Source organism: Pleurodeles waltl, chromosome 3_1 (assembly GCF_031143425.1).
Source record: "Pleurodeles waltl isolate 20211129_DDA chromosome 3_1, aPleWal1.hap1.20221129, whole genome shotgun sequence".
NCBI lineage: Eukaryota > Metazoa > Chordata > Amphibia > Caudata > Salamandridae > Pleurodeles > Pleurodeles waltl.
In genome coordinates, this window is record NC_090440.1 from 150,471,909 (window position 1) to 150,484,307 (window position 12,399).

At 46.3% G+C, this 12,399-nt stretch overlaps 1 protein-coding gene across 6 annotated transcripts in view; it reads left to right on the forward strand.

Annotated features, from left to right (window-relative positions):
• Nucleotides 1–5,719, forward strand: part of TLN2 (talin 2) — a 1,094,076-nt gene extending 1,088,357 nt beyond the window's left edge. For all 6 annotated transcript variants that reach the window (XM_069221982.1, XM_069221985.1, XM_069221980.1 and 3 more), the window contains one exon: nucleotides 2,384–5,719. In XM_069221982.1, the coding sequence (XP_069078083.1) occupies nucleotides 2,384–2,512 (129 nt within the window). In that variant the 3' untranslated portion in view covers nucleotides 2,513–5,719. The remainder of the gene's footprint in view (nucleotides 1–2,383) is intronic.
• The last annotated feature ends 6,680 nt before the right edge of the window (nucleotides 5,720–12,399 follow it).

The following is a 12,399-nucleotide window of genomic DNA, read 5'->3' on the forward strand; positions in this document are numbered from 1 at the left end:
GCTCCTGTATGTGTTTCTATTGCTACCTCTCTCGCCTTGAGTTTCTGGGAAGATCAGGATGGACCAGGCCCAAGTCAGCTTAATCACCACAAACTTGGCCAGGAGAGTATGGTACCTAGAGGCTGAACATTTTCCCCCTGATCCAGCTACTACTTTGGGAGAACCTCCCGTCTTAGCAAGTCAGCGTCCTGCTCCTGAATCCCCACAAATTCTACCTCCATGCATGGGATTAAGCAGAGTTAATTAAAAGCATTCAAATTGCTGACAAAAGTGATTGATGATATCCTTGTGGCCACACGTCCCTCTATAAAGCCCATCTATGTCTGGTAGTTCTAGACAGACCAATACTCTGCAAGCCAATTATTCAGGCATTTTGCTGTTTATTCTCTTTTTGGCCCTGCATGGCCTTACAGTGTCCCAGTGAGAGGTTATTTGTGAGACCTTTCGGCCTTTTCTGTCTACCTGACTGAAAATCTTTACTCAAATCACCAGCTGTGATATGTTTTATAAAAGGTTTGACTTTCATGTTTCCTCCAAATCCATTTGTTACTGCACACTGTGATTTGAATTTGGTTTCGATGCAAGCCCTTCAAGCCAGTGACGACTCTTGAAAATCAACTCTTTTCCTCATCACTGACACGTCACCACGTCACCATGACTTATCGGTCAGCTACAGGCACTTTTGATATAACTGCCTTATACCACCACCTCCCCAAACAAATTGGTGTTAAAGACCTGGGTAATGTCTTTCCACCAAAGGGTGTGACTCCCTTTCAGGTAGGCCAATCCATCTCTCAGTCAGTGTTTTTCACTACACCTCCTCTTTTAAAGGAAGAGTTGCTAAATCCACTCAACCCTAAAAGAACGCTTAGTTTTTTTTGTCAACCGGGCAAAGGGCCACCTTGTGGACGACCAGCTCTGTAGGTCTTAGTGGTACGAAGACAGGAAAGTTAGTGGAAAAGATATTGTCAAGGTGAATAGTCCTCTGCATCAAAATCTCCTACTCTCTGGCAAAGAAGACACACCCAGAAAACCTGGGTGCTATTACCACTAGATTCAAGTATTGGCAGGACACAGCTGACAAGTTGCAATGTGGGTGTTGGTACACACATTCATGAAACACTACTCACTTAACAATCTGGTGTGGCAGAAAGGCCAGTTTGTCATCTCTTCATTGCATGGCTTTCTGGCATGAGTCAATCCCCTACTCCTTAGGTCCCCGCCTTTAGGAAGTGTTACGCGATCTATTCTAAAGCTGAACGGTCCACTTCCAATTGCTTACCTTCAGGAATGCTCTTTCTGGTCTCCTTAACATTTAATAAAATCCCAAGTTAGTGATCAGCGCTTTATGATCGACAGTTTGTGTAGTGTTTGGTGCGTTAGGGCGCAGAAAGAGAACGATTTAAGAATTTGATGTCTGCGTGAAGCGGGGTGCTCGTATGCAGTTCCATTCCATCGCTTCTGGGTCTGTACAGAGCCAGCACAGAACGCCACCTACTGGTGTGCAGGAGCATTGCTGGACACTTTTTCAAGTCTAGTCTTGTGCCTGGGAGTACACTGAAGGTGAGGAATCTATGGTTACATAAAGTATCCACCAGAAAGAGCGTAACTGAAGTAAGTAACTTTTTCATTAGAAAATAAAGACTCGCCTAATGCTGACAAGAAGCGAGCCTGGTCATGAAAGAAGAGTACGCACACGCTAATAAGTGATTGGCTGTTTTTTGGAACGCTCAAGCTTTTTGCTACTAATGGTGTTCAGTTGTTGAATGATTAAAATTGCGAAAAGGATGCCTCCGTCCCTACCAGACTGCCAGGCCAAAGAAGTCCCTGTATTGAAATAGTGCAAGATATTGTGTACACAAAGGTCGCTGAGATAAAAGCCCAGCACACAGGGAGAAATGACAATATACACCTAACCCTTGCCAGTTCCTCCGCCATTTCCCTGGTTATGACTTACCTTCCTACTAAAGCCGTAAACGGTTTAAGCGGTAGGAAAAGGCGAGAGCAGAAGCGCGCCTAATCTCTGTGGACCTGGAGACTGAAGTATCTTGTTTGAACAGGTCGAGAGCCACTGGAGAACATTGTAAGTCGGTGACAGGCCTGGGACCACAGCCGTGTTGCATTTAAAAAACGAATATTGAGTGATGGGTGCGAGCAAAAAATTAGGTTGTCACTTTTAAATGTAATACAGGTGCCTACATGAATGCTGACGGGTGGAGGATGTAGAATCTTTTACTCTGAAATAACGCTTTACAGTTTGTTTACAAATAGCAAGATATAGGTATGTGTGCAGGAATTAGAGACAGGAATAACCTCTTTAGCCTATGTCCATACGCCCCTGGTCGTGTTTTCATTCCTGTAAATGTCTTCTCTTCCCCTCCAGATTATTGCAGCCCAGGAAGAGATGCTAAGGAAGGAAAGGGAACTGGAAGAGGCGCGGAAGAAACTGGCTCAAATCAGACAGCAGCAGTACAAGTTTCTACCTACGGAGCTGCGAGAAGATGGGAGCTAAGTTTTAGGAACACGAGCTTTTGTAAACAGAAGTTAAAAGAGAAAACGGACTGCCTCGAAACACAAACTGCGGTGACAACGTTTTGATATGCCAAGCACGTGCAGCAATGCTGTGGGGACAGCACGCAGCACACAATTCATCAGCTCAGCCTCGCTGTTCAACTTTGGGGGTCCGTTCTCCTTACCGCTTGGCGGACACTGCCTCCAGCAGCGCCAGGGTTTTACTACGCCATCTAACTTCAGCCTGTTACAGTTCCTGCAAGACTTTCGCTTATTGTAAAATGTTGAGCTAAATGATGAACAAAGGTGACAAAAATCAAAGTTCTCTTCCAGAGCGCACTTGTTGCAGGATCCTACGCCCAAGAATTGTACCCAGGTGGAGGAGTGCGCCTCCATGACATATCAAGTGTTGTGCCCATGGCATTTCAGATTGTTACCCTTCATCCCTGCCAAGCGCCCCGCTTTCTGTAGGACATCTAAGGTTACAGACAAGTTACACTGTAAACAATGCTTATGCATCACCTCTTTTTATTAACTTGGTACAGTATTAATCAAGTGTATTGGCCTGGCCTGCTTGTGGAGTGATGAGACGCGATAGACCAGCGAATGGAAGAGTTGCCTTGCCTCGCTCCTTGGGGAGGGATTCAGAAGCAGAATCGCATGTATGCTTTTCAGAGGAGTAGTTGCAGCTCTTATTGAACCAGTTAAGGTGTTTTTTTTTCCTTCCGTTCACCTTCCAGTTGCTCGTGGTGGCTACCAAGCACGCCATGCCTTCCGCCCATACATGGCATTGATCCGACAACACTGAGGCTCCCAGAGCATGTTGTCAGGTACAATGCAACTTTCCATAGTCCTGTTGCCAACTTGTTTGGCAGCACAGGTTTGTAGATTGTGCCTTCTAAACACACCATGTCCATTGTTTATCATGTCTAATACAAATGTGTTCTCCCAAGCAGCCATTAGATCTGGCGAAAGTATGTTCAACCCCGATTTGAGAAAACATTTTGGAACATAATGTAGAGAGCCCAAATTAGAGCTGAAGATGGAGCATCTATGAAATTAAATGCTTAGTTTGGAGTTTTCCTTTCCTTCCTGTCTGAGGGGTCATGGTCTTCTTCTCATGGGCCCATATCTGCCGGATGTCTCCTATAAAGTGGAAGGATATCCTTGTCAAGAATATCCGAATACGTTACAGTATATTGCACTGCCTGGCTGTTGCAGGGATACATCCATCTTTCAACTGACATTTTTCTAAGCCCTCTGATAAAATCGAGAACATATGTAGCTGCAGGCAAGACAAGTTTACATAAAACCGCAAGCTACTAACTAAAGGAAGAATGCACTTCATTTGATGCACATGTTCTTTACATGTGTTTTACGTGGGGAGGGAGTTTCAGAATCTTCTTACAGAAATTATGTGGCTCAAGCTGCAGACATGTTTAAAATGAAACACACCCTTCAGAATTGTGGTCATTATTTTAATATGTTATTTGTGCGCTGTGGTTCATTTGGAAGGAGAGGTCCAGTTACAACGTGCCGAAAACAATCTCTTCTGGGTAGCGAAGGAAATCTCCTTACATTTACTATTTGGAAGGCAGCTGTTAAAAGTTATGCAGCGCTTGCCTATTTTTTTGGTCCAGCATTGTCCTTAGTTGACCTCCAGAATCCAAGTTCATTCGCGATCTTCTCTTGGGCATCCTCAAAGACCTCCGAGGATGCCCACCTTACTTCTGTCATTCCAACGACAGTAATTGATCCACTAAAAGGCTGTGCAAGTGCACCTCCATTTTTATTAACCAATCATTAACCAGGCGATATTGCAAGCAGCAGGGTTTCCTTTGACTTGAGGAGTGCTGTATCCTCGCTAGAGGAACAGCCTGCGTGTAAGAGCTCTTCCTCCTGTGCAGACTACCTTGGGTGGGGCATTCACAGTGGATGGTATCCCTGTCCTGCTGGTGGGACGCGCAGTGTCCTGGACTGCAGCTGCTCTTTATGCTTTCACGTGTGACTCTGACTGTTAAGCAGTGATAATCCAGTCTAACTTCTACTCCGAGCCCGCCTCCCCTCAATCTACAATATGTCTGAACTAACACATGAACAAGGTACGTTTTACATTAAAAGTTGGAAAAGGTGTTTCTTTCTGTAAGACTACCCAAGGCCTCTCTGCGGAACCACGGTTAAAGGTAACCGCTGAGACGGGACAGGGCAAGATGCATAGTAAGGAAGGCAAGCTAGTCTACACCCCACTGACGTCTTCAGGGCCAACATCTTAGGTACACTGTGTGTTGGCTTGCAACACATGGCAAAAGAAAACTTGTATTGAGTCTGTAATTGTAAATGTTTAAACGCGAGCTGTGGGAGCCTGTTATGTTGTTTTAGCACCAAATTATTGCAGTAAGTGACCTCTTCGAGGGACAATGGCTGTGGTAGAGTTTGACCCTGTCCTAGCTGTATCCTATAGCAGACAGGAGTTCTTTAATTATACCCCTGCCATTGTCATCTTGATCAGGATGTTTAACACTTTGGTTGTTTAAATACATTTCTAATGGTAGTGCACTTCACAACATTAGTGAAAAAAGTATTTGTACCATCTCCCTTTCTAATCCCCCAAAGGGATTATGGGAATATGCATGGGGCCAGGTTAACCGTGATCTAAGCCTCATCCAAGAAAAACAACTACATTGGATTTCACAGCTTTCGTTTGCTACAGTAGGAAATAACCACTATGTGCAAAAAGGTCAGAATGACCCCTCTGGGCTGCAAACAGTAAAGTGCAGCTCTTCTCCTTGTATTCTGTTTATTATCAATGTATTATTGTCCAGCAGCATTTCTCTTCATGAGCCAAGGTAAAATCTATCTGTACAAAAATATTAAAATCACTGTAAAAGTCCTTGTTTTTGACTTAAGAATAATCCTGTGGTATTATACTGTCAAATAGCAATTGAAATGTCCCAACTTAAATGCCTTGCATGAAAGTATACATATCAGGGACGTTTCCTGGCTACTCGTAAACCAATTGTAGGCCTATGTTAGAAGCGGTGTTAAGAAAAAATGGGAAATGCAAAAATGTACAGAGCTGATTTTTAAGAGGGCCACATGTGTCTTCTTTGATACTTAAATATTCTCAGAATGAATGAAACTGTTGAGTGTGGATAAACCCCTTCAGCAAATAAAGCCAAGATGAGACCCCTTGTTGGTATATTTTCGATGGGCTGTGCCAGTCAGACTCTTTATTTTGAGTTCGTTCGACAATTTTTGAATTTTTTCTTGCATACAAATGGACACTAAAATATAAATCTACATTTTTTGGTTATTCATTTTGAAGACTGCCTTGTTTCTATTATAAGTTATTAATCAGTTTCCAACTGCAGGACGTTATTACAGTCGTTAACCCAAGATTAAATGGGTGCCTGGATCGGATGCATACTTATACCCGCAACTTCCTCTCCTTGTGAATGTTTTCCCAGGTCCCCGACTGGGTCAGGCTATTCTAAAGGAGTACTCGAGCGCAGGTAAGTGGTGTCACGGATTGCAACATTGTTCTTTTCCAGAAGTGTTGAGCAGGGCCACGTGAACTGATGAAGGTTCCTTTCTTTCCATGCCTCAGACACGTATCGGGAGCAATACACCTATTGTCTTTGAGTCTTTTTCAACAAAATTCTCTTTTTTGACCAGTTCTCAAGACTCATATGCTGCCTCCCACTTCGACAGGGCTTAGACCTTGAAAGGACTGCTGCTAATAAATATCTGTGACAGACCACCCAAGTTAGGACTCTGGTGCCTGGGGTCAGAGCACGACTCCCAGACCTGCAACAACAGTACCCATATGAACTCAAAGGCCTTAAAGGATGACAAGGCGAAACACTACGTTATCAATCATTGGAAGACTTCGCGCAGTGACCTGTCAAAGTCGAAAGGAAGGTCCTGTTTCCGTGGCATGTCCTCTTTGTGGTCCAAGTATTCAGGTAAGTTTAAGAAGAAGCATAAAAAATGTATCTGGAAATAGCCTGTTTTCGCCACTCTCAAACTACAGAAACCATGTCAATGTGCATCTTGATTTTGCTCCCGAACTCCAATGAAGCCCAATTCATCATTTGGTTCCGATGCAACTTGAATCTACGGGTTCATTGGCAACACTGCAGCAAATAGAGGCAATACTGCTCATATTTGGCACTCCCGTGGCTCCCTCTGGTGTGCCTTTGGGGCCCAAGGATCCCAGAGGCTTCCAGTTTGAGTCCAACAGGCAGGTTCGCCATAGGCGCAGTGTGCACCTCTTGTACCTGCTTCAGGTTCTGCTGCTGCTTCAGTGCAGACTTCGGTTCCAGTGCCACTCCCATCAACAGGTGCTGTGGCACTCCCTGCGCCGGTTTCCCTAACGTCGACGTTGTCAGAAGAGGATCTGCTGCCTATAGTGGTTTCAAACTCTGAGCCTGACTTGTTTTGACTTGAGGCCATGCTCCTATCATACCAGAGTGTGGTCTAAAGCCAATCCTTCCGTTTCAGATACATTGCCTTTATCACATGGCAGAACTCATACGTTACCTTTACATCAGCTCTTTGGCTCAGATTCTAGCACTAACAGTTATGATGAAGGGGACAAATTCAGTCAGCTTGAATGCCGAACCCAGAAGTGTATTTAACTTCCGGGTTCGGGTGTGCGCGTTCAGCGCACACGCTAGGCGTCCGTACTGGAAGACGCTGGTTTTCTCAATAGATATCTACTGTCCCAGAATTACTGGGGGTGAGTTGAGTTAGATGTACGTTTATATGTTTATATGCACGACAATATTGCACGGCAATATCTTTGCTAATAGTGCAACTTTCCAGGATCGAGTCTGTGTCGGCACGTTGATAGGTATTGTTCGTGAGCATGCATTACAACTTATGGAGTATTCTTGGTTATTCTGGCACGGATTTTTGATTAAAATGTTATAGTTATAGATCATGCCAGCCGTGACATGTTCTAATCTATTAAATAGTCGTAACGTTTTGCCCTTACTAGGTATTAGTTTGTTATTAAACACTTATACTTTTCCCCTTTCTCTTTAACATTAGATTTTGAACGTGGATTGGATACTGGTTACGCTGGAAGTCCATACTGGATTGGTATTAGTTGATGAATACTTGCCTTTAAATTGTGATTGATTTACAAGGTATTTGAACACAAATTTATCTATAGGTACACGATCACACTATGGATTATGGGTGTCTCCTTTTGGTTGATTATTGACTTGGGTCTTTCACACATGTTTAAGCATGTTGTGAGTTTTTGTTTTCTCATCACTCATGGGTGTTTTAGCAAAGTGCTTTTTAGTTGGAGTTGGTTGTTGATCTCTTTCCTCTCACTTTTTATGAGGTGGTTTTGACCATTAATTTTTCCTTTTGGATTTGGTATACAATTGATGTGAACTGGGCGGTTAAGTACATTGATCTTAACTCGTGTGTTATCTTTATGATTTCTAGCCCTGAAGAAGTCGTAAGGGATTTAAACATTTCCCAAGACGAAACACGTGTTGGCTGGATGTACAATCTACCTTTGATGTTCGGAACTTGTCAATAAATCTTTGGATTCATCAGTGGACTCTGAAATTTGCTCTATGAAACATGGACCTTTGTGATATTGTTTTCTTATCATATTAATTTATACATGGTTCTTTAAGAGGGGACCCTCACTGTGTATTGTATTTGTTGTGAGGTTGTGTATACCTTAAGGGTAGGGTGTTTCCCTTGTGTGGTTCCCCTGTCACAACACTTAGGGTACAGTGACATCCTTAGCGCCATATTTCCTCACCGTGCACCCCATTAACTTTTTCTTGAAGGGGACAAATTCATCCCAAAATACGATGAGTACAATTAGTATGCCGAATTATCAGATGTCTCTGGTCTGGGCACCTCCTCAGACACTGGACGTCTCTCCCTTTGGTTCTGCCAGAAAGGAGAGTGCCTCTTTCGCTATGGTTATGTAGTCTTGACCTGCTGCTTCAAAAAAGGGGAGGTCAAAAAAATGTTCTGACGCAGGTTCTTCAGCTTAGCCAGGCTTCTACAGATTCTCTCTTGCCATTAATGAGGCCTTAATGGATTCCCTCCTGGGCAAAACCATGCTCTGTGCCCCGGCCAACAGGCAGGTAGCTCACCGCCATAGACTGGCAGCAGGCAATCCTGACTTCTCGACCCAACACCCTACCAAAAAGTCTGGTGGTCCTGGCAACCCCCAGCAGAGTCAACCCTAACAGCTTTCCTCCGACGACTCCTGACCGCAGTTCTATTCACATAGAGACCTTTGGCAAGTGCATGTTCTCTTCTGCCAGCCTTTATTTTACGTTCAGTTAATGCCAGCTGCCTCCTGGCCCACCACAGTCATGTTTTATAGGATACAATTGCTCTGTTTATAAATACTTTATTTCAGTCATAGACCATTAAAGTAACAGACATCATCACAATACTAAAACATCTAAACAGTTGTTCAAATCCTGCCAGCAGTTCCTGAGGACTTTTTAGCCCAAGCCACGCCTCTTTTGTGAGAATGTGTACTCAGCCCACAAATGCTTAAAAGAAAGTTGTGCCAAAGCATGTTCCCTATTGGGCAGTTTCCTCAACAGTTTCTCCCCTTTCATGGCTACACTGGCTACACTAGGGGTGGCGTCTGCATGTTTCACATCTGTCGTCTGCGTTGTGCATGACATGCAGGACTTATATAGCCTCCACCCAGGCGTGCTGATATCAGTTCTTTCTGCGCAGATCTGAAGAGCTACCCCTACAATCACTTCTTGACTGGACTTTTTGAATTTCTCAAAGCTTTTTCGACACTTCTGGTGCATCAAGATGTTGTCACAGATTCAAGCCCTATGACTCCTGTCATCGGATGATGTCTGTGACTGGTCCGCATCTTGTGTGTTTGTGGTGTTTGGAGTGCGACCATGACCCAAAGTCATGCTCCGAGTGTCAGGCCATGAATCCGAAAGCTTTGAGGGAGCGGTCCCTAAAGCTACTTGCGGCCCGGTACTCGGCTCTACATTGCTCTCGGTCGAGAGGAAAGTCAGAGAACTGTCGCGGAGCCCCCATTCTTCATCATCCTACTCCAAGTCCTTGGAACGATCAGATAAGTCATTGCATAAGAACAACAAGTGTTCTTCGACTTCACCCCATTCTTCGGCTTATGTGATGTGGTAAAAGGAGTGTAGTTGCTGTAGGCCTCCTTCCTCAGAGCTTACTTCTAGGTCAGATCCGTGCCTCACCGAGTTTCCGGGAGGTTGAGCCACATTTGCCCAATTACGTGAGTTCTACAAGGCTATGCGCCTCATATTTGGGCAGTCTGACTCTGCTGAAGAGCTTCAGGCCTCCTGGAGTCAGTAGGGTCCCCCTCAGGTCCTGGGCTGGCGGCTTTAGCTCGGGATCCGTGGGGCACCCAGGGATCCGTCCACGGATTCAAGCTGGCGTCAGTCCTGCGATCTTAACCTTCCCTGATGATGGTTCCGCCGTCGACGCTCCTGACCCCGCTCGTGCCCATGATTGGCGTAAACCCCATCCTCATTGCTGACTCCAACACGGAGCCGGACCAACGTAAAGCAACACTGATTTCGACTTCGGCAAGGATCTTGCTCCCTGACCCTTATTCTTATGGGTTGGGGTACGGTGAGGATTAGGAGGGGTCGGTGGACCCTTGAGAATATCAGCTTTGAAGACCCTATGGACTGGCATATACTGTGGCTACGGAGAAGGGAGTGTCCTACTCCATGGTGGTGCAAAGGACGGCCGAGGTTCTGGGCCTTGAGCTTCCTTCGGTGGCAGTCAGGACTAATATCCTGACTGAGGTGCTTCAACCCAGGTCTTCTTAAGAACCCCTTTTGCCCTTTAATGAAGCCCTCACTGATGTCCTGCTGGGGACTTGGTCTAAACCCAGCACAGGGGCTCTTGTCAATAGGACAATTGCCGACCACCATTGACCAGCCCCTAATTACCCAGTGCTCGTTATGCAGCACCCTACCCCTGAGAGCTTGGTTATCCAAAGCCTCTACGTCCTCAGGCACATTCCCTTCCGCACCACTAGATAGGGAATCCAAGAGGCTGGATCAGCTTGGGACGAGGATGTTTTCTTCCTTCAGCCTGGCATTGTGGTCTGTGGACACCGAATACCTTTTAAGCCGTTGCACCCATACTTTATGGGACACGGTTGCGCAGGTGCTGCCACAGGTCCCGGAGGAGGCCCAGGCCATTCTCTTCCAAGCTGTAGCTTATGGGAGAGATGCAGCAAAGTTCACAATACAATGTTGACTGGATACGACCGACTCACTAGGTAGATCAGTTGCATTGACTGTGGCTTTGAGGTGCTACGCTTGGTTGAGGACGTCTGGCTTTTCAGGGGATGTCCAATCCACACTCATGGACATGCCCCTTGATGGCACCCGTCTCTTTGGAGACAAAGCAGACACGATGCTGGAGCGCTTTAAGGAGTCCCGGGCTACAGCTAGGTCCTTTTGTCCTTACAACTGCCCCTTGCCCTTTCAGTCTGCTTTTCGTCCCTTTCGTGGCAACAGAAGAGGCACCCAGCCACTGTGCCATGCCTGCTGGACAGCCTGTGTGTGGCCAGGGACGTGGGATCCAATGTCCTTATAGATCAGGAACCCAACAGTCTGCCCAGTCCACCACCCCTCCCGTTGCAGCCTCCACACCTTCCTAGTCTGACGCTTCCCCATCAGAGGCCAGTTGGAGGCAGGATTGGCCATCACCTGCCCTGCTGGCAACCCATCACGTCAGACAGGTGGGTTTTACTCCCTCCCCTTCGAGACTACCCCTCCATCCATGCCACCATCCTACAATCGGATGACAGAGAGTCTCTTGGCAATTCTCTGTGAGGAGGTTACGGCTCTCTTGTCCAAGGGAGCCATAAAGAGGGTCCCTGTACCAGAAGTAGGTTGTGGTTGTTATTCACGCTACTTTATGGTGCCCAAAAAGGGGAAGGTCCTCCGCTGTATCGTAGACCTTCAGTCCCTCAATGTCTTCCTCAAGAAGGACAAGTTCAAAATGCTCACTCTGCCTCAGGTCCTATCTGCCATGGACCCAGGAGACTGGATAGTAGCGTTGGACTTGCAGGAGGCATATTTCCATATTCCCGTACTGCCTGCCCACAGACATTACTTGTCCTGCCTGCCCACAGAGGTTTATTGCGGTTCATAGTAGGCGACAGGCATTTTCAGTTTACCATGCTCCCCTTTGGCCTTACCAGTGCCTCTTGGGTGTTCACCAAAGTGATGGCGGTGGTCGCAGGTCAGGGGTTTGTCTAACCCTACCCCGATGACTGGCTGTTGAAGGTGGGCTCGCTCTAGGCTCACGACTCCCACCTCCAGAGTACAGCGAACCTCCTGCATTCACTGGGGTTCACTAAAAAAGTGGAGAAGTGACACCTGACTCCCTCTCAGACGCTCCCTTTGATTGGAGCTGCTCTGGACACAGTGCAGTTTCAAGCCTATCCTCTAGAGAGGCAAGTCCAGGATATTCGGGTTATGATACTGATATTTCAGCCTCTATCCTGGATTTTATTGAGAATGACTCTGAGGCTGCTGGGCCTCGTGGCCTCCTGCATCCTGCTGGTGACACATGCCAGATGGCATACGCGGGCTCTGTAGTGGGACCTGAAGTTCCAGTTGGAGCGGACATCCGGGGAATCTCCCAGACATGGTCCAGATCTCAGAGGGTCCTGTGCAACATCTGTAGTGGTGGCTCTTGAACCACAGTTAGGTCAGCGGCAGATTTCTCTCCCTTCCCCAACCAGATCTGACAGTGGTGACATGCGTCACTCCTGGGATGGGGCGTCCACATGGCAGAGGTGGAGATCAGAGGCGCCTGGTCTCCGGGGAAGTCCAGGTTCCACATTATTCTTTTGGAGCTCAG